The following is a 20606-nucleotide window of genomic DNA, read 5'->3' as shown; positions in this document are numbered from 1 at the left end:
AGAACACTGCCTTGTGGTACTCGAGCCTTGACAGGGAGAGGAGTTGAAAGGGTTCTGTTGAGAGCCACACTTTGACTACGACAGTGGAGGAAGTCAATAATCCAAGAGTACAGTCAGCCCATGGATTCCATAGGCAGACAGTTTGGAGAGCAAGACAGGATGCCAGACTCTATCAAAAGCTCGAGATATGTCCAGAGACGGCCCTGATCTGACATTGAGGACCTCCATCCATTGTTAGTAGAGACAGCATGTCCAAGGTAGAGTGACCAAGTCTGAATCCAAATTGATGATCTGAGATGAGCTTGTTGGAGAAAAGGAATGATTATATGTCAACTGCGATGATGGATTATATAACCTTGCTGATGATTGGAAGTAAGATAACTGGCCTGTAGTTAGGGGGATCCGTTTTTGCCTTTTGATGCAATGCTGTAATGTTGGCCTATTTCCAAGCAAATGGAAGATGGCACATGGTAAATGACAAGGTGAAAAGGGCAGGAAGAGGAAGTGCAAGTAACAGAGGTTGCAGAATGTAAGGAAGGGGGGGGGGTGGGGGAGAGATGGGGCTTCGACACAAACACTGGGACAGGGAATATGAGAGCTTTATAAACACTGAACTCAACACCATCTCTTTAATTAATTGCAGTAATGACATCACGCTTATGCGAACATGCACTATGAAATAACTATTCGAATGTATCCCCATTTTACACCATAAGTCAGATCCATATCACAATATATATATATATATATATATATATATATATATATATATATATATATATATATATATATATATATATATATATATATATATATATATAGTTGCGAATTCGCGTGCAATCGGCCGCTCGACTCGAATGGCGGCCGCCTCGCCCACCGGACGAACAATTCAGTCGTGACCCTCTCGGACCAACGCCAGGAGCTAGTCACGGGTGGGGGTTTAACCTCACCACGATCGTGCCAATTGTCCACCCGCGCAGGATAGGGTCGCTCGCCAAATTCGATCTACCGAAGTACCTGCGCGAATGGTCGACCGGGTGATCGCACCTCGCTGCAGGTCGACTCCGGACACGGGCCGCTTGGGCGGCCCATTCCGTGCTATCGGGATAACCAAACGGTGTTATCGCCGACCGAGACGGTTCAGATTAATTACCGGGCGTTTTAAGCCCACTACGAACCCTTGACGTGAAGCAGGATGGAGGGTCAATAAAGAAAAGGGGAAGCGAAACGGGAAATTCGTGGTATTCGTGTCCCCAAAATAATTAACCTGAGGTCTGAGTAACTAACTTAACAAACCCACTCACTCAGACGACTTAAATAAAATTGCCGGCGCTAGACAGACATGCTGGGGGCGCACTCATATGTACAGTACATCTTAACCTTAACTTACAAATTTTACACTAAACCATGGCCCAGGATCAATGGACTCTGCAAAGAGAAAAGCAGTTAGCAGGGAGCCAGGCTGCTCGCATGCAGTCTCTGGCTCAAGCAATGCAGGTGACAGGGAACGTGGCCGGCTGCTCACACGCAGTCCTAGGCCTCCCCCTTTTATATGGGCACAGCGAACAATGGAGCATGGGCTGCGCAAATGCAGTCTCCTTGTGCGGCTGCCTACAGGGCAGTCCCTGCAGTACGCGCGACGATCTGACGCAGCAAACAACGTTGCACGGGCCGCCAAAGCGGTCCCATGATGCGGCTGCCTACAGGGCAGTCCCTGCAGTACGCGCGACCATCTGACGCAGCAAACAACGTTGCATGGGCCGCCAATGCGGTCCCATGATGCGGCTGCCTACAGGGCAGTCCCTGCAGCTTGCAAAACTGTTACGACGATCCTGGCGCACATGGCAATGAACAAGGGGGGGCAAAGCAAAATTGAACGGGGGCAAACTGATGATGTGGGAAGTGGGCATGGCATGGCAAAAGCAGCAGGCATACAAAGCCGGCAGAACAGGGCCGCTGCAGGCGAACACAGCCGGCGGACGATCCGACCGGCACAGGCCTTGAAGCACAGCAGCTGCAGACGATCCGGCCGGTACAGGCCTCGCAGCAAAACAACAGCCGATAAAGTTGGCCGGCCTTTGCCTTTCAGTGGAGGTTGTTGGAGGGAGGGCGGTGGTGCTGGCCACTCGGAAGGCGGGCTCGGACCTACCCTGCAGTCTCCCTCCCAACCTATCGCCTTTGCCTGTCACTGTCCATACCCACTCCCTTAATTTGTAAAACCCAATTTAGCTCCAACTTTTTTTTGTTGTTTTTATTTTTACTTCCCCACTATAAATCGTCCCTGAACCCCCTTTACTGTCTCTGTTCAGCTAACTTATTGTCCCCTAGCCTACTCTCAACCCCTACGTTCCCTTCCCGGAGGGGAATAAGGGAGAGCTAGCGTCCTGTGTCGAGGCCCAACTCAAGCCTCAGGATGGCCTCCCCAGACTTCAGCGATCTTTAACCCAAAGTGGGTCCAGTGGCCCACAACGAGAGCGAAGGGATGGATGGTGCGGAGGGGTACACTTCCTAATCTACCCTAACCATGAACCTTTAAACTACCCCGGGGCTTTCAACAAGCGCCTCGTGCTGAAACTATTGGTTCTAACAACCCAGATTCCCGTCGCCCGTGTTGGTGTCCTCACAATTTCGGGCCTCGCCCCCCAATTTTCTTTCCGTGCCCTCACACGGTTTCATGGCTGGGACGCGTGGCTCCCCTTGGCAGGCACGACCCTCTGCCGATTCTCCGACGATGGCACCCCCGGGCACTACACTGCCTCCGAGCCTACCAGCTCCCTAAACACTGGGGAGTGTCCTCCCTGGCGACTCCCCTGAAACGCTCACGTGGCAGGCTGGCTTCCCGGGCCCCTTTCCGAGGGTCACCCGTGTGCACAACACTGCCCACGCGGCTAATGGCGCCCCGGGCCCCCGCACCATGTGGGCGCACCCGTGCCCACTACGCTATCCCGGCCCCCCATGTGCCCTTGGCCTACTACGGCCGACTAGCCTGGTGCCCGGGGTACCCACTCAGCGATACTCACCTTTCGCAGTCACGCTCCCAGCCCGTCAACAGGGCTCCTGCACCCCTCCAAACGGGTTTCGAGCCTACTTTCCCACCAACAACAAAACGACCTCCATTTTGTCAATTTAACTAATCCAGCTAACTCACTTTACACTGACCCTGGGGTCCCTTGGGCGGGAAGCACTCCTCCCCCCAATCACTCATCACACCATGCATTCCACATTCGCTCCATTCACACAGACCCGCTGGCCTCACTCACTCACCAAGCACATGTTTTCACTCAACTCACAACTCACTGCTGAATCCTGCCATCCTGCTGACTACATCGCCGAACTAACTCGTGCTCCCACGTCGTCCCTTAAACTACAGCATGTTCCATTTAACACTACGTAGCGAAGCTACGTCCCCACGACACATCCACAAGTCTGTCACTGTCCTCCAAATCCTCAAATCATTTCCCAACCTAAAGCTCAACTACAATCCCTCGAACTAATCCATTCCATGGGCCCCATGAGGACTTACCCCTGCCCCATGGAGCCGGTCTAGCTAAGCTAACCTTTCCCCCTTGCTAGTTCCTTCCTGTGCCCTGGCAGGGGGGTCTTCCACCCCATGCCCGGGAATCCTGTTCACCCGAAAGCGAGGCTTGCTTTCGTTAATTTAAAAAAAAAAATTCAAATTTTGCGCAGCACCAGCGCGGCAACTCGCAACCTGCGCGGCAATTCACGGTCGCGCACCTTTGGCGTGACGTCATGGCAGCTGTTCGTGTCCCTCGTCCCTTTTGGACGGTACCATCCGGCAGGGATTCACCCTCCTGCCGGATTCCAACCATACACGCAGCCATGACGTCACCCGGCGCATAAAAAAAAACTAAGTCTCACGTCTCGAGGGGTTCCCCACGCGAACACATGTGCTCTGCCCGTTGGGGCTTAACACACACGCTCGCGTGGAGAACCCATCCGGTCCAAATCCGTTTACCTGCCTAAACTTTGTCCGTCACGGGATCGGCAACATTCACCGCGCTCGTTTCCAGACTGGGTTTCACTCCCACAAGCGCGCACGTGGCGGCCTCGTGCTTTGCATAGCACGGACCTCGCGCTCGCCGCTGGGTGAACCTGGCGCAGTGCTCAAAATAGCTACGGCCGCTACGCGGCCCTTGGCTATCTGTCGCCGTCGTCGTCGCCATTCCATCCATGCACACCTGCGTGTTACGACGCTCACTCTCCACTCCATTACATTCACACCGGGAGAGGCGGCTGCATGCTCACGCATGCCGACCAACATCTCCCTTACATACCGCTCTCTCACACACATGGTCTCCCTTGCACTCGGCCGCTCACTCACTCGTGCCGTTTCCCTCACACACACACCATACCACTCACACACGCGGGGGCACTCACCCATGGTGTCTCACTCACATACCGTGCCTCACTCCCACACGGCGTGCTGGGAAGCACGCACTTCGGCACACTTGCCACCACACCACTCACACACGGGGCCGCACTCCCACTCGGCTGTTCGCACACACGCGCCGTTTCCCTCACACACACCATACCACTCACACACGCGGGGGCACTCACCCGCGGTACCTCATCCACACACGGTGTCCCACTCACACCTTGCACCACACACACCGGGACAACCACACTGGGGATTCGTGTCCCCACAAGGGGTTCCGGGGCCTCTATACCCCCCAAGCTGCACATGCACTTGTCCGCAGCACTCCTCCCCTCGAACTCGCTAGACACGACTGAACCCACCTGGTGGTGAGTCGCCTCAAGGGGGCATATTCTCTCCCCTCGTTCCTGGAGGAGGCCATCCAGCTGCCCGCACCGGGTCTCTAACCAGTCCGCCAGCTCCCCCTCATCGTCCTCCACTAACTCTGTGTGTGTGCTCGTCACTAACCCCGTCTTCATCGTGTAATCTCCCCTTTACTGTTTCTACCTCCCGTGTCTCTGTTATTTCTGTCTCTTCGTGTCTATTAGTCTCTGCTTCTTTCTGGCGTCTTTCCCTTATCTTTACGTAGGTCAACCTTGCTTTCTCCTTAAGTCGCTCCCGTCCTTCCCTCTGTTTCACTCCTTGCTCTTTCACGATCTCCGCGTACCTCATCCTTGCTTTCCGTCTTAATTGTTCTTTTCTCTCCCTCCCAATTCCTTTCACCTCGTCTCTTATCTCCCTCGTGCACGTCTCCGTCACCCTAATTAGTTTTTCCCTCTCGGTCACCGTCACGCTTCTCGCCCAACACGTCCCCTGAATTATTTTCTCCTCACCCGCCTTCGTTGCGGGCCTGACAGCCGTTGGACTCCCTCCCAGCTCGTTTGCTTCCACACGTGGCGTCGCCATTTTGAGCTCCCCTGTTGTTGCCTTCATACCCGCCTGCAGGCTTCGGCCTATTTGCTGCATCTCACCCCGCATTTTTTCCATTTCTTCTTTCATTCCGTTTTGCATTTGTTGCGCATTCGTTTTCACTTCATTTATGGCTTGCAAAATCATTTTGAGTGCACTCGGCTGAGCCGATTCGGCACGGATCGGGGGTTTTGGTGGAGAGGGGGAGGGGAGGTGTCATACACCGCGGCCTCTGCCGCTGCGCCCATTTCGGGCTCTGGGTTCGGTTGGAGGAGTGCTTGTTCCTGCACAACCAACATTTCCTGCTCGGGGTCTCCATCCTGGGCCATGGATTCTAACACTTCTACATCCATTTCTACTAGCCCCAGCTCCCGCTCGCCTTGAGACGCCATGTTATTTCTCGTAATGGGTTTAATTTGGCCTGCTCGTAATTTGGAGGGAATCGGGGGTCGCTCCTCTCACCCCTGGACCGATTCCCCGTGAATTTAGCTTGGAGACGGGAGAGTTTGTTTCCCGCTCTCTGACACCAGTATTGCGAATTCGCGCCCGCCGGCGTGCGATCGGCAGCTCGACTCGAATGGCGGCCGCCTCGCCCACCGGACGAATAATTCAGTCGTGACCCTCTCGGACCAACGTCGGGAGATAGTCACGGGTGGGGGTTTAACCTCACATGGATCATGCAAATTGCCCACCCGCGCAGGATAGGGTCGCTCGCCAAATTCAATCTTCTTAAGTACCTGCGCGAATGGTCGACCGGGCGATCGCACCTCGCCGCAGGTCGACTCCGGACACGGGCCGCTTGGGCGGCCCGTTCCGTGCCATCGGGATAACCGAGCGGTGTTATCGCCAACCTGTACAGTTCAGATTAATTACCGGGCGTTTCAAGCCCACTACGAACCCTTTACGTGAAGCAGGATGGAGGGTCAATAAAGAAAAGTCGACGCGAAACAGGAAAACAGTTCACACAATGCACATTTATTACGCGACACACGGAAAGCACACATATACAGCCAAACAGTCAAAATGCACATATAGCAGTTAAAACAAAAAACAATAACGCAGAGTTACTACCGAATACGCGCACACACGGCAACACTTATACAGTTCTACTTTACAGACGGCGCCAACACACATTTACTCAAAAGCAAAGGAAAGAAGCCACCCTCATAGACAAGGGGGCAGACAGGCCTGGAGGCCAATATGTGTGCGTGACCTGGAGGAGCGGCCAGGTCCGCGAGACCGGGGGGGGGGGGGGTCCTACCCGCGTCCTCATGACGCGTTGGCGGACGAGCCGCAGATGTGGCCGCGTGGCTGTGCCCTGACTCCGTGCTCCTTGGCGGGTTTCGTTGGCACGACGTTTGGAGTGGGGTCGGAACGGGGCCCCCTTTTTGCACTATCTTAACGCGGGGGAAAGGGGGAATTGTTGATGCCCTGGGGGAGGAGAATGGCTGGCTGGCTTGGGTACCGCGACGAGCGATCTCACACCGCGACCTCGTGGCCGACTGCAGTCTTTCTCGCCTCGGACCCGAGCTCCTTTGCCTCTTCGTGCAACTCTCCTCAGTCGACTGCAGAACCCAACTCGCTGCCACACCAATGACTTCGCCTCACTCTGCCCTGCCGACACACACTGCTACGATTCGCCTTGCACTCGCCGTTTTATAGGCTGGCAGGAGAAAACAATATGCAAATATCCGGATCAGAATGGCCTCGGGGGCGGAGCCACGCTCGCCAATTGGGCGGAGTAAAAGTGGGCGTGAACCTCCCCTGATCCGAGAACTTGCATATATCGATTTCACACAGACGCGCCTGGAGGCAGGGCCAAGCCGCTCCGCGCTTGCTAATTGGACGGATCAGAAGTGGGCGTGTAGCGTTCTTGATCCGAATTCTCCCTCGGAAAGGCCACTATTTGCGCTCACGGCTCGGTGCGTACCGCTGAACGAGCCCAAGATAGCCCGATGCTCAGTGTTCACAGGTGGTGCGGGAATGGCCGTAGAAGGAGAGAGGTGAGGGTGGTGGAGGGTTTATCGGTGGTGGTTTGATGGTTATGGTGCCGTTTGGGAATGACGGTGATGCGATGTTTGCGCGATTGAGTTGTGAAGGTAAAGGTCGTGGCTGTTGGCGTTGTTGTTGTTGTTGTTGTTGCTGTCTGAAGGCTGGAGCGTGGTTGCAGTTGGTGACGATGGCTGGCGTGGTGGTTGTTGTGTGATGGCGGTTGAGACGTGGTGGGTTCAAAATAAAGATAGAACAGAAAAACGGCTATCTCAAAGCGTCGCAGCCTGAATGAATCACATAAATTCCCTCAAGACAATGGATTTGGGGCTAACTACACATGTACTTAGAGATATCTCACCTACGGGCCCTTCATGTTGTAATGCGAATTTCCACAGCCGTAACAATATATATATATATATATATATATATATATATATATATATATATATATATATATATATATATATATATATATATATATTAACAATGATCCAAACCTTGTACAATAGATTGTACAAATATCACACTCAGGACAAAGACATTGGTAGACAGAAATCGGTGCACTTTTACATGAATTACAAGGATATTAATCGACAATGGACAAATATAGATGATATCTGGGAAACTAACCTGGTTTCTCCATGCCATGAGCAAAGGATTCAGATGGGGAACATGAACAGCAAGGCAAACCCAATTCCAGGAGCCGAACAGATGGTGTACTGAGCTGTGAGGGAGTTATCACAGCTGGAGGGATGTTAGACAACACATAAAACTTGGAGGTGGTTACGAAGAGAAACAAAGTCAGAAATATTCCAAGAGGTTGTGGGGGGAGGCAGGAGAGGCTGTGAGAAGGAGTTACAAACAGGAAAGCACCACCATGGCAAGAGCTGGGTTTACCAAAGCATAGGATGGGAGTAGTGCAGGAGAGAGAGACAGACAAAGGAGTCAGAAGCATCTTGTGCAAATTATATTTTGAATTGTTGGGAAACCCTCACTGGCCAGCAGATGTGGGAATGACGCAGTTGTGGATATCGTGCAGCCCCCACATCATTAAAGTCAGATACAATCAGTGGGACGCAAAGATTTGTATTTCTGTAGCCTGCTTACCTTTGTACTCCTTCAGAGTACCATTAGTCACGATTCCTGCTAGGGTAGTGTGCCCTTCTCACATGATGGCAATGTTCAAATGCTGGACATCTATTTCTTCCACTGCCCAAAATGCATCAATTTCTTTCCATGCTTTCAATGAAATCTCATGAATCGATCCTTTAGTGTAACAATTCAATCCACACAAGACTTCAGCGACAGCTTCTTACAAGGACTATCAACTTGATTGGCTGGCCAGGATATTCTAAACAATTCCATCAATCTTCAAACAGTTTGAGGCAACAAATGTTGGACAAACATGACAAAGTGGGTGGGGCTGGGTGAAAATCCCAGATGTAAGCATCATTTTATTTTATCGACGCGTGCAGCAGGTTTCCTATTTGGGCAGAAATCGTGTTTCTGGCATGAAAAATCATTTCTGCAGGAGAGTCATCAGCATTCACAATGCAACCACCAGACATTATCAAACAAGCACAGAAACAAAGCACCATCACCAGACACTGTCAAGCTGGTACAGAGACATCATTTTGAAAGGTCTGTTCTCAACAGGAGACCCCAAACATGCATTCCTTACCAGTTGCCCCTTGAACAGAGCTGACCGAGTTTCCCGCAATGTGTAAACCTTTCCACAAACAGAAATCTCCCGCCATGGACCAGGAAGCGAATCAGTGCTAAAGCTGTTTGTCGGGTGCATCACCAGGATTCCATTAGTCGTTAGGCCATCCATCTGCCCGCTTAAAGTTTTCCACTTTTCTGCTTTTTCCTGAAAATTAAAATATATATGGAAAGAGAAGTCACAGGTTAAGTTAAACACAATGAGCACCAGAATCTTTGAAGCAGGAGCCACTCAAATGGTGACAAACTCAGATTAAGCTCAGATTAAGGAGAACTGAAATGATAATAGGATTATGTAACAACAAGCCAGACACTTGATAGACAAGAAACAACCACTACAGCAAAAATATATAAAAGCAACAAAAACGAATACGAATAAAGCGATGCGTTATAGTTTTCCGACTGCTGCCACACCCCAAGAAAGATGTTTTTGGACGAGTCAAAACCAGCTGCGAAGATGCGAGCAGAGTTCGCCTCAGTGCGTTGGCACACAACACGGCAGGCAAAGCGTGAGATCGTGCTCTGCACTGTGGGTTCATCACTGCCACCAGCAGAAGTAGAAACATCCGTCACCACAAAATCGATGGGGTTCTCTGTAGAGCGACCAATCTGCAAGAGGTCATTACCGTCACACTTCCCTGTCTGTTCAGATCATTGTGGAACATTTAAACGAGTCTGTCATACAAGTAACTACCGTGGAAGGACACTAGGAGACATCAATGCACTTCTACATCAAAATAACATCATAAGACACAATGTAGCTGACATTACATTGTGAGACATCAATGTACTTTTCTACATGTGAAACTGATAATTAAGAAACAATGGACAACAAAGGACACTATATGGCATTTGAACTTATAGTTACAGTACAATTAAGTAAGTTGGCAGAGTGCAATATGCTTTTGTAATCGATCAGGCTCAAACATGAAACATTTATCACACTTTTGTGCAGTGTACCATTTTGGTTTCATGCATCAACCATGTCATCCAACATCATCATACAAAAGACAAAGTCCTGATCTTATGTTGAATGACACATTTTATGTAAAAATCTAAGAGCTCCTTTGGTCAGCAAGTTAGCTTCTGCAGGAAGTTGTGGTTGTCTTATCAATCAAAAGCAAACTTAAGATTCTCCAAAGTCACAATTCCCAAATGTAGAAGAACCTAATCAGTCAAATGGGTTGTGATGTCTCAAAATGTGGACAGCACAGTACCTGGAACATGTCAGCACCAGCGTCATGATCGTATTCCACCACAACGGTCTCTGTACGGGATAGCGTGTACGACACACTGTGTAGCCTCTTGCTGCTCACCGCCTGTACATTGCATAATGGTATAAACACAAGGTAATCACACTTGCTGCCTCATCCTTCAAACATGGCATTCAAGTCTCTGACAGAACAATGCCAGCTTATCTTTCAGTTTCACAGCTCTCAATAATATGAGAAAACAACTCGTACTCATTTCAAGCGGACTTCCTCATAATCTCCCAACCTCACACCTACTAGAGATGAAACTGCAGCACCAAATCTCAACACCAATTTCACAAGGTAAGTGTTGGCATTTGGTCATTGGATGAAGAGCCATTTGCGATGAAAATTCAACTTAAAAATTAATATTCTCTGCTAAAACTGGAATTATACTGGTGTTGTTCTCCACGCTGTCCAAGCTTCTGTTGAGTTCCCAAACAGCGGCAAATGCAACTAAAACCACTAAAGAGTGCTGTGTCAGCAAGTATCACTGTATCACGGAGCATTTCAGTCAGCATGAAGCTGGCTACCCCCTCTTCTCCTCTTCATGCACCAACTTATGGTTGTTAATGATCCCATGGTATCTGTGACAAAAAGCAATGTTCTTTGGGTCAGTAACCTAGCCAAGTTCAAACTTCCCCACATGAATCAACCATTCACTGTCCTCACAGATTTAGACAGTTAAAATGATATGTGGCATTGTCATTAGATCAGTAATCCATATTCAACATAAAATCTTGGAAGGAGCAAAGGCAAAGATGACTTACAAGGCCCACAGTAACAAACAAACGAAAAAAAACCTCATTTGTTAACAAAAATAATAATAATAATAATAAGACGACCAACACATCATTTGAAAACACCGAGATATTCCCACTGATAGAATATGCCGAAACATCAATATCTTTCTTCTGTCCCAATGTCCCCCAAAATATCTAGATACACGAGTACATGTATCTAGATATTGGCATATGCTGGGGTGCAAACACACGTGGGAAATGACACGAGCACACGTAAAAAATCATTTCCATTAGAGTGTGCATCAAGATCAAACTTCTCCACAAGAGGGCACATTAAGACCTCATGAATGCAATGGTCCTGAGTGACAACCATCAAATAATATATCCCAACCGTTGTCATTAGAGAAACTCTGCTTTCAATAACTCTTCATTTCAACCCTGTCAATATGTCTGTCTGTTAATCATAAATCGGGCATTACGAGTAGTCTATTTGTGCAGAGAATGCCAATACACGACCATTAATGCTTTCCACACCCACACCACATGTGCTTCTCTCGCTACCACATTCACCTCACGCAACACTTCCGCTCCCCCCTCCCCCTCCCCCCCCATATCCATGCTTTCTCATCCCTCCCCCACTATGTGTGCCACCCCACCCCACCCCACAAGTCACATCCTACACAGCTCACTTCAACCACCCCACCCCCACCCCGCTTCACCTGCCCCCCCTCACAGCACGTCCTGCTTCACTCCCCTCCCACCCAGCGTCCCGCTTCACCTCCTTCCCACCACATGGCAGGCAGCCCCTATTGGTCAGGACCCTTGCAGCAAGTGCTGGTGTAGCACAGTGGTTCATGGTCTCCGTTCTACAGGGTTCCCCACAGAAAACCAGGAAATTTGGTACAGTTTATTTAAAACTAAACAAAAGCAAACTTAGATGTAGTGTAAAACAAAGAAACACTTTATTTTCAAACAAAACAAAAGCAAACTTAGATGTAGTGTAAAACAAAGATACACTTTATTTATATGTTAGTTTATTGGTATGGTAAAATACAGCAAAATAAATCTCAAAATCTCAAATTTCCTGGTTTTCTGTGGGGCACCCTGTAGTTAAGAGGAGCTACATTATAAGATAATAATATAAACACAGTATATAAACACGTATATCTGTATAAAGGTCAAATGCACTTGTAATCCAATTGTCACCATAGAGTGTCGAGTAACCATTTTGGCAACTCAAGCCAACTAAAAATCTTGCCATCTCCCATGCTTCAATTATTCAAATAAAAGCACAAAAAAAACTAACTGTTCTTCCACTGTTTACATCTTTTTTTTGGTCTCCAAGGGCAACCTTCCCCACAAATGTCTCCTGCTCTTCCTTTGCTTCAATTGGATCACCTGATCATGTGCTTGTTGGAGGCAATATCTCTCTCTCTCTGGCTATTCTCAGAAAGCCATCTCCATGCTGGTGAGTCTGGTAGATTGGCAGGGACTGCAAGTAGCCATGTCTCTGTCTCTCACAGATTCATCCCATCGAGTCTTCAGTTGTCCTACCCTTCTTCCCACCCATGGTACACTGAATCCTGTGGTGAGGCTGTTGCTTTGAAACAACTTGCTTTCTCTTCCTGGAGGAAAACCCAACCAAAGGAAACCTCAGATTATTCCACAAAGCCTGCAACGAGCATTGTGGGGGCCCTCATTGGGGCCAGAAAACAACATCTGTCCAACATCATGCTTGAACTTTCAAACTTCTCTGCCTCCTCTGAAATGTCACGGTGTCTTGTTAAGTCCATCTCTGAAGTATGCTCCCCCTCCGTCCCTTTCCTCACTTCAAATGGCAGAAGGCTGAATAGCTCAATTCTGTGTTTGCTTCCAAATGTTATGTCACCAACCCCTTGCTCTCGATACCCACCCTTCCCAGTACCCAACTGCTTCTGGACTCTGCTTTTTGCAACTGAGAAGGTGGAGAAGTTTCTGGCATTCCTCAACTCTTACTCTGCAACTGGACTGATTGTGAATCTGTGTATGAACTCAACATGCTTCACCCTTCAACGGAACAGTGCATCATCAACGACAGGAAACACCAATGGGGTCACCAATCTCAGTCCTCGTAGCAGAGCTCATCATGCAAGCCTTTGAGGATGCCACCATAATGGATGAGCACAGGCCCAAGTTATGGCTGCAGTACGTAGATGAAAAGTTTGTGATCATAAAGGCCAATCAACTCAAAAGCTAACACACCCACCTAAACTCGGTCACCTCAGCTCAAATTCACTTCTGAGGTTGAAAAAGAAGGCTCACTGGCATTCCTAGATGTCTTGCTCTCCAGGAAACCACACAGCCAAATAGGCTCAACAGTATACTGCAAGCCCAAATGCACGGACAAGATACTGGACTATAACAGTGGCCACCCATTGTCACAAGATGAGCTGTGCAAAAACACTACTGGACTGAGCTAAGTCGCATTGTGGTAGTTGGGCAGATCGACGAAGCAAAATCCGGAGAGTCCGACAAGTGCTGCGATTCAATCACCATCCCCGACAGATAATCATGAAATGACAGCGAAAAAAAAACACCAGGGCAGAACATAACAACAAAGCCCACAAAGACAGTCACAGTACCCTACATCAAAACAGCATCTGAACTTTCCAGTCATCTGCTCCAGCCCCACAGTGTCCGCATTGCCCACAAACCCAACTACTCTTCAGACATTGCTACAAAACCGAAAGATAAAAGACAGATTTGACAGATGTCAGACTGTTCATGACATCCCCTGTCATGGCTGTACAACGTCAAACAAGGAAAAGGGCCACCAGATCGACTGAGCACTAACGTGCGGAAGCCAGACACGACACATCCTCCGCCATTTCCACTCACGACAATACCTTTCACCACTCCTTCACGTGGCAACAAGCCAGTCATGGGGATAGCCCCCTCCAAGGCAAGCCGCAAGGTTATTGAGGCATGGTGGTCTCACGACCGCTCGATCAACAGGCATATTGACCTCAACGCAACTTACCAAGCCCTCCACATGTACCTACGCAAACATGGCAGGCCATTAACAACCACCCTGGACACAGGCTCCAATCCAGAAGCCAACACCCCAATCTAAACTTCTGTTACAGCCCCTCAACCCCATTGGTAGAATGACAGCCAATCAGGCACTCAGACACGTGTACAGAGGACAGTAATATTGTTACGGATTTGGAAGCCTCTTGTACAGTCAGCAGTCCCAAAGTTTAGTTATTTCGTTAAGTATATGTGTATAGTTAGAATCCATCCCCAGTGTCTCACGGGAATTTCATGTGTGCGCTGCGAGTTATTTTGTAGTTACTTTTTTTATACTCCCCAACAACAACATCCTGCTTCATTCCGCCACCCAACCAAACCTTCGCGCACCGACTTCATTATCCACGTGTTTTTGGCTGAAGGCATGGGCGGACCCTCCATCACCTCAGATCGAGGCTCCGCTCCGAAGAAGGGCAGGGAGTTTTCTTCAGCCAATGGACGAAGAGCGAGCAAAGCCGAGGCGCTCCAGCCAATGGGAAGCCAGAAGGCCAGAAACAACTACAGAGCCTCTTCGGGGGCGGGCCACCGACACGCCACCCGTCCAATGGGAGGCAGCGTTACCTCAGGACGGATCCCTCCCACCTTGCTGGAGGGGTTGAATAATTGTCGGTGCGATCTGTCTCATCTCGTATGGTATGCTGGCTTTCTTCAGTCTTGGTGCTGGCTGGCGTCTGCCGCTTCGTCTTGGTTCCTTGGCGCTTGGTGCGAGGTTGTCCGTGTGGGTTCGAGTCCCACCATGGTGGTTGGAGCATCCGATCTTCCCAAGCCCTTCCACAAGAATCCCAAGCTCCACAAGGGCAGGTTGGCAAGCAACGTGGACGCTGCCAGGTACCAGCAGAACTCTGACCTCCAGCCTGTCTATCACCTTGGCTGCGAGGGGCGAAATAAAGACAACCGGGTCTATTTTCTTTTGGTATGTGTGTGTGTGTGTGTGTGTCTGTGGTGGTGCCGTCCTTTCAGTAGAAATTGTGTAAGTGTTGATTGCTCATTGTACAATGCCTGCATATTCGTGATCAAGTCTGCTCTGTGTCTCCCTTCCCGATTACTGTAAAATAAATCCCCTGTTAAATGTTCCAGCTCATTGCCTGTCATTTCTATCATTGACCCAGCACGATGCGGGCTTGAGAAATAGTGAGGCCGTTTGTGCCGTAAGTTATTTGGACTGGCACGGCTTTGGTAACTCCCGCTCGGTTACGCTGGATCCGAGTCGGTAACAGCGACTCGGTTCGGACAAAGCCGGCCGAGGGTGTGGTTTCCCCCTGTAGCTAGACTGCGTGGTTATTTAGGTATATTGGAGATCGACAATTTACCCTACGCCATGTGGTTGAAATATTGGCGTCCACGGTCCTTTAAGCGACCGGTCGACTTCGGAGTTATCCGGGGTGACGACCTTTCGATTCCGGGTGTTCGGTGGGAGACGGCCCTACTGCTCCATCTAGCGGTCATCCTCGCCACTGACCCCCGGCCCACAACAATATTACAAAATCTATTTTTAAAATGTAAACCGTGTTCATAACTGTCTCCGAGGACGGAAGCGAGACAGCTCCCAAAATGTCAGGACCAATAAAAGATTAAGTTTTTTTTTTGACTTTTAATGCTCAGTGTGCTTTCACTCCAATTTAAGATTCCTGAGCTGCACATTTTTCAGCATATTCATATATGCTGGCTGTTATGGTGCTTCCCCATTGTGTCAGGTCGCTCACCTGTATTTGATTTTTTATTTAGTTATGTTTTCATTTACGGATGCTTTCCGACAGTTATGCGTTTTCTCTTGGTGTATCGACTTCGATATCCGTCGGCACACAAAATTACGATGCTTCTCCATTGCCTCACGTCACTCACCTGCATTTTATTTCATTTATGGATGTTGTCCGATGATTCTGTGATTTTTTTTATGGTGTACTGGCTTTGATGTCCATTGGCACACAAACTTTCAGTAAAGTCAGTGGAAAGTATTGATCTTTAATCAGTGAGTGAGTCAGTGTTTAGAAAAAGCTCATAAATAAGAATCCCAATGCTTCAACCCCCCCCTTCCCCACCCCCTCAGCCATCGAACTGGTTTCATCACTTGCCGGCAAGTCATCAGCGAGAACGTAGACAGAAATGTGTACCACCGAGGCTCCTGTGCACATTGACATGCTGGCAGTAAGGCCAAGAGTATGCCTCTAATCTGTCTAACCTGGGTTTGAATATCGGCCAAGCTAGGTGTGTGTCCCTTAGATTGACCTTAATCTGGGAGTCCCATCTGCTGGCATTAGTTGGTGGATGTTAAAGTTCCCACAGTGTACTTCGTGAAGAGTAGGCAAGCTGTCACCAGCACCATGAACAAATTACAAATTCCTGCCCTAACTACTTCATCAAACGTCTGGCCTGACCAGCTGGTTTGTGAAAGACTTGGGACAACCCCCCCCCCCCCCCCCGCAAACTCCACAAGAACGTTCAGATAATTGTGGCTGTTCAAGAAGGAAGAAGATATATATGAACTGCAAAATTATGAAGTTTCAGAAGCGATTTAAAAAACATAAATTAGACTGCAAATGTAAAGGCAGAGCATTCCACAGTTGAGGAGCAGATCTGAAGAATGCTCAATTGCAAAAATAATTAATCCTTAAGTGAGAACCTTCCAGAATATAGCCATTGTTCCATTGTAGCTTTCTTGCAGGGGTGTCGGTTGTGTTAAATTCAGAAATGTAGGCAGGAACCAATTTATAGGAGGTACTTGTGGCTTTGAAGGTTATCAGTGATGCTCAGAGCCATTTCAGTGGTTTGAGCATTGGAGTGATGTGATCATACTTTGGACACACCATGTGTGCAGAAAAAAAAGTCTGGAGAAGTCAACCATGCTGGGTATGGTTGGGGGAAGAGGAGGAAAAGGCAGACCCTGTATGTGCTGGAAGGATGGGGTAAAGGCTTCAACCAAGCTGTCTCTGCCAGAGCTTCGAGAAGTAGTGCAGGATGGGGATGTTTGGAGACAGTTGATCATGAATGTCATCAAAAGTCAGCCTTCAGAAAACTTGATGGAAATACAGTACCTTCAGAAAGTATTCACACCCCTCGATTTTATCACACTTTGTTGTGTTACAGCCCGAATTTTAAATGGATTACATTGAGATTTTTTTTGTCACTGATCTCCACATTATACCCAATAATGTCATAGTATAATTTTTTTTTAATTTCTTTTATTTAGAATTTATTTCAAATTAATTTTAATGAAAATCTGAAATGTCTTGCATCAATAAGTATTCAAACCCTTTGCTATGACATTCCAAATTGAGCTTAAGTGCATCCAATTTCCATTGATCATCCTTGAGATGTTTCTACAACTTGATTGGAGTCCACCTGTGGCCAATTTAATTGATTGGACATGATTTAGAAATAAGCACATCTTTCTACATGAGGTCCCACAGGTGACAGTGCATGTCAGAACAGAAACTCCACAATGAAGTCCAATAAACTGTCAAAAGAACTCCAAGATAGAATTGTGAGGAGGCATAGATCTGGGGAAGGGTATAAAACAATTTCCAGAGTGTTGAAAGTTCCCAAGAGCACAGTGAGCTACATCATTAGGAAATGGAAAGAATATCAAACTAACCAGACTCTTCCTACACAGCTGGACGTCTGACCAAACTGAGCACCTGGGCAAGAAGGACCTTGATCAGGGAGGTCACCAATAACTCAATGACCACTCTGACAGAACTACAGAGTTCTTTGGCTGAGATGGGAGAACCTGCTTGGAGGACAACAATCTCTGCAGCACTTTACCAATCTCGGCTTTATGGGAGAGAGGCCAGACAGAAGCCACTCCTGAGAAAAAGGCACATGACAGCATGCCTGGAGTTTGCAAAAATGTACTTGAAAGATTCTGAAAGCATGAGGCAAAAGATTCTGTGGTCTGATGACACGAAAAATGAACTCTTTGGCCTGAATGCAAAGCGCTACATCTGGCGGAAACCGAGCACAGCTCATCACCCATCGAACATGATCCATACTGGGAAGCATGGTGGTGGTGGTGGCAGCATTTCAGCAGCAGGGACTGGGAGACTTGTCAGGGCAGATGGAACAATGAATGGAGCCAAATACAGGCAAATCCTTGAGGAGAACCTGTTTCAGAGTGCAAAAGACCTTAAACTGCAGCAAAGACGAAGTTACAGACTAAGTTCCAACAGCACAATGACCCCAAGCATACAGCTATAGCAACACTGGATTGGCTTCAGAACAAGAACGTGAAAGTCCTTGAGTGGCCCAGCCAAAGCTCAGACTTGAATCGCATTGAGAATCTGTGGAAAGACTTCAAGATTGTTGTTCACCGACACTCCCCATCCAACTTGACAGAGCTTGAGCAAATCTGCAAGGAAGAATAGGAGAAAATCCCCAAATCCAGATGGGCAAAGCTGATACAGACATACCCCAAGAAGACTCGAAGCTATAACCACTGCCAAAGTTGCTTCAACAAAGTATTGGCTTAGGGCTGAATACTAACATGGATAATTGTAATGAAAATGACATCTAGATTTTAAACTGTGTAGATATCAGGGAGTTTCACTGTCTAGATTTGAAGTTTTTTCTGTTTTATTAAAGATAGAAGAGGGACCAAAGCCAGCACATCAGTCATTGTGGGCACTGCTTTTCAGAACATTCTTGGACATCCCTATTTGAATGACTGGAACTGAGTTGTGGAAGAGGTCACAATCAATTCAGTAGACAGGTATATAGAGGTATCATTTCTGGCATATCAGTGAAAGCTGATATTGAAATTCTGTAAAATTTTACCAGGTGGATGCAGGTAAAAAGAAACGAAGAATGGACCAGGAACAGGGCTTTGGGGAACACTGACATATATATATATATATATATATATATATATATATATATATATATATATATATATATATATATATATATATATATATATATATATATATATATATATATATATATAAATATATATAAAATGACAGAACAACACTGACAAATGAATAGCCAGGAATGTTGAAAGTAAAGGTACAATTGATCTGCAAGATAACATTTAAACGATTCAAGAGCAGGTTCAGAGATGGCAAACAATATTGAAGATGGTCAAGTAATGCAATATGGTCAACTGTGTCAAAGCAGCTGATAAGCCAAGAAGTATGAGGTTTGCAAGTGATCATTGGTCTGCTTTGTACAAAATGCCATTTGAGGCCTTCAAGAAGCTAATTCACGACAACTCAATGGATAAGAAGTTAACTGGAGTGCATCGAGTGAATATTTCATGTGGATGAGATAAAAATGTGATGGGAGAAATGGCCTTCACAAGTTCAAATTTGCTGCGGTGAGATGCATACAGGACAAGTGTCTCCATCAGGAATCAATTTACCTTCTTTTTTTGCAACAAACCTTTCTTGTACCAAAATGTGGTGGTGTTGTTACATCCTGCCAATTCAAAGTTAGTCTCATGTGAAAAACACAAAATTATTATTATTATAGACCACATGCTGAGCAGAGTGCGAGTGGGTGGGGAAAGGAAGAGTTGATTGAATGTGGTAACAGTGTGGGAGGAATATGGAGCTATTTGAAGCATGCCAGCACATGGCTTTTTATAGGCCACAGCACAGCACTGGTGCCAAAGATTCAAACCAGTTTGTGCCAGGTGAGAACACCCAGTAAATATCTAACAGTCAGGTTTAAATTGCTTTGGGGCCCGTGCCTGAGAAATCGGCAGACATTGTAGAATATGAACGCGTATTATTGTTATTATTAAGTAAAATGACTTACAATAAGTAAGTCTCAAGAATGATATGTAGGCTGAACTGCCAATATATTTTCAGGTTCACAAACGTATTCACATTCTTAAGATGCATCAAAACAAAAAAGAAAACATCCACGTTACAAGAATTAACTAGAAAGGCACTCGGTAGAGTGCATACCTCCACCAGGCTGAACAGTTTACATTTTGTATCTCACCGATAGGCCATATCTAGATCTGGACTTGAAACAGAATCAAATTGGCTTATTCTTGTCACCTATCCAACTCGTCCACCTTGTTTTGTCATAACTTGTCCACAACCTTTTGCAATATATCGTTTTAGCCACATCTCAACATTGGTGAAGAATCACTTAAAAAAAAAAATTTAAATTCTCGTATTCGGATCCAGATTCGGATCTTCATCAAAAGTGAATCGATTCGTCCTGGTCATACACCCAACCCGTCCACCAAGTTTCGTCCGAATCCATGCAAAAGTTTTGGAGATATTGTGCTATGTATCAGTTTTTGCCCCATCACTCAATGGTGAAGAATCGCTTTTTAAAAATTGGATATGGATCTTCACCAAAATCGAATAATTTCATCCTTATCACACACCCAAACTATCCACCAAATTTCGTCTGAATCCGTCCACAACTTTTTGAGATATCCTGATCAAAGACAGGTAGGCAAGGCTGAAAACATAATATAACCTCTGTCCACCTTCGGTGGCAGAGATAATAAATGCTCAGAGATAGGGGAAA

At 47.3% G+C, this 20606-nt stretch overlaps 1 protein-coding gene across 12 annotated transcripts in view; it reads right to left on the bottom strand.

The window, feature by feature from the left end:
* LOC147014407 (E3 ubiquitin-protein ligase pellino homolog 1-like) overlaps window positions 1-20606 on the bottom strand; it is a 96271-nt gene that overhangs the window by 7886 nt on the left and 67779 nt on the right. For all 12 annotated transcript variants that reach the window (XR_015050756.1, XM_085852343.1, XM_085852335.1 and 9 more), the window contains 3 exons: window positions 10276-10377; window positions 9473-9667; window positions 9018-9206 (listed from right to left, as the gene is read on the bottom strand). Coding sequence is in view for 11 of the 12 variants with exons in the window: in XM_085852343.1 (XP_085708469.1) it covers window positions 9018-9206; window positions 9473-9667; window positions 10276-10377 (486 nt within the window). In the remaining variant the exon portion in view is untranslated. The remainder of the gene's footprint in view (window positions 1-9017; window positions 9207-9472; window positions 9668-10275; window positions 10378-20606) is intronic.

The sequence above is a fragment of the Eptatretus burgeri genome, chromosome 13 (assembly GCF_056783735.1).
Source record: "Eptatretus burgeri isolate ZD-2024b chromosome 13, Ebu_testis_v1, whole genome shotgun sequence".
Classification (NCBI taxonomy): Eukaryota; Metazoa; Chordata; class Myxini; order Myxiniformes; family Myxinidae; genus Eptatretus; species Eptatretus burgeri.
The sequence above is the reverse complement of the archived record's forward strand: the minus strand, read 5'-3'. Positions and strand labels throughout refer to the sequence as shown.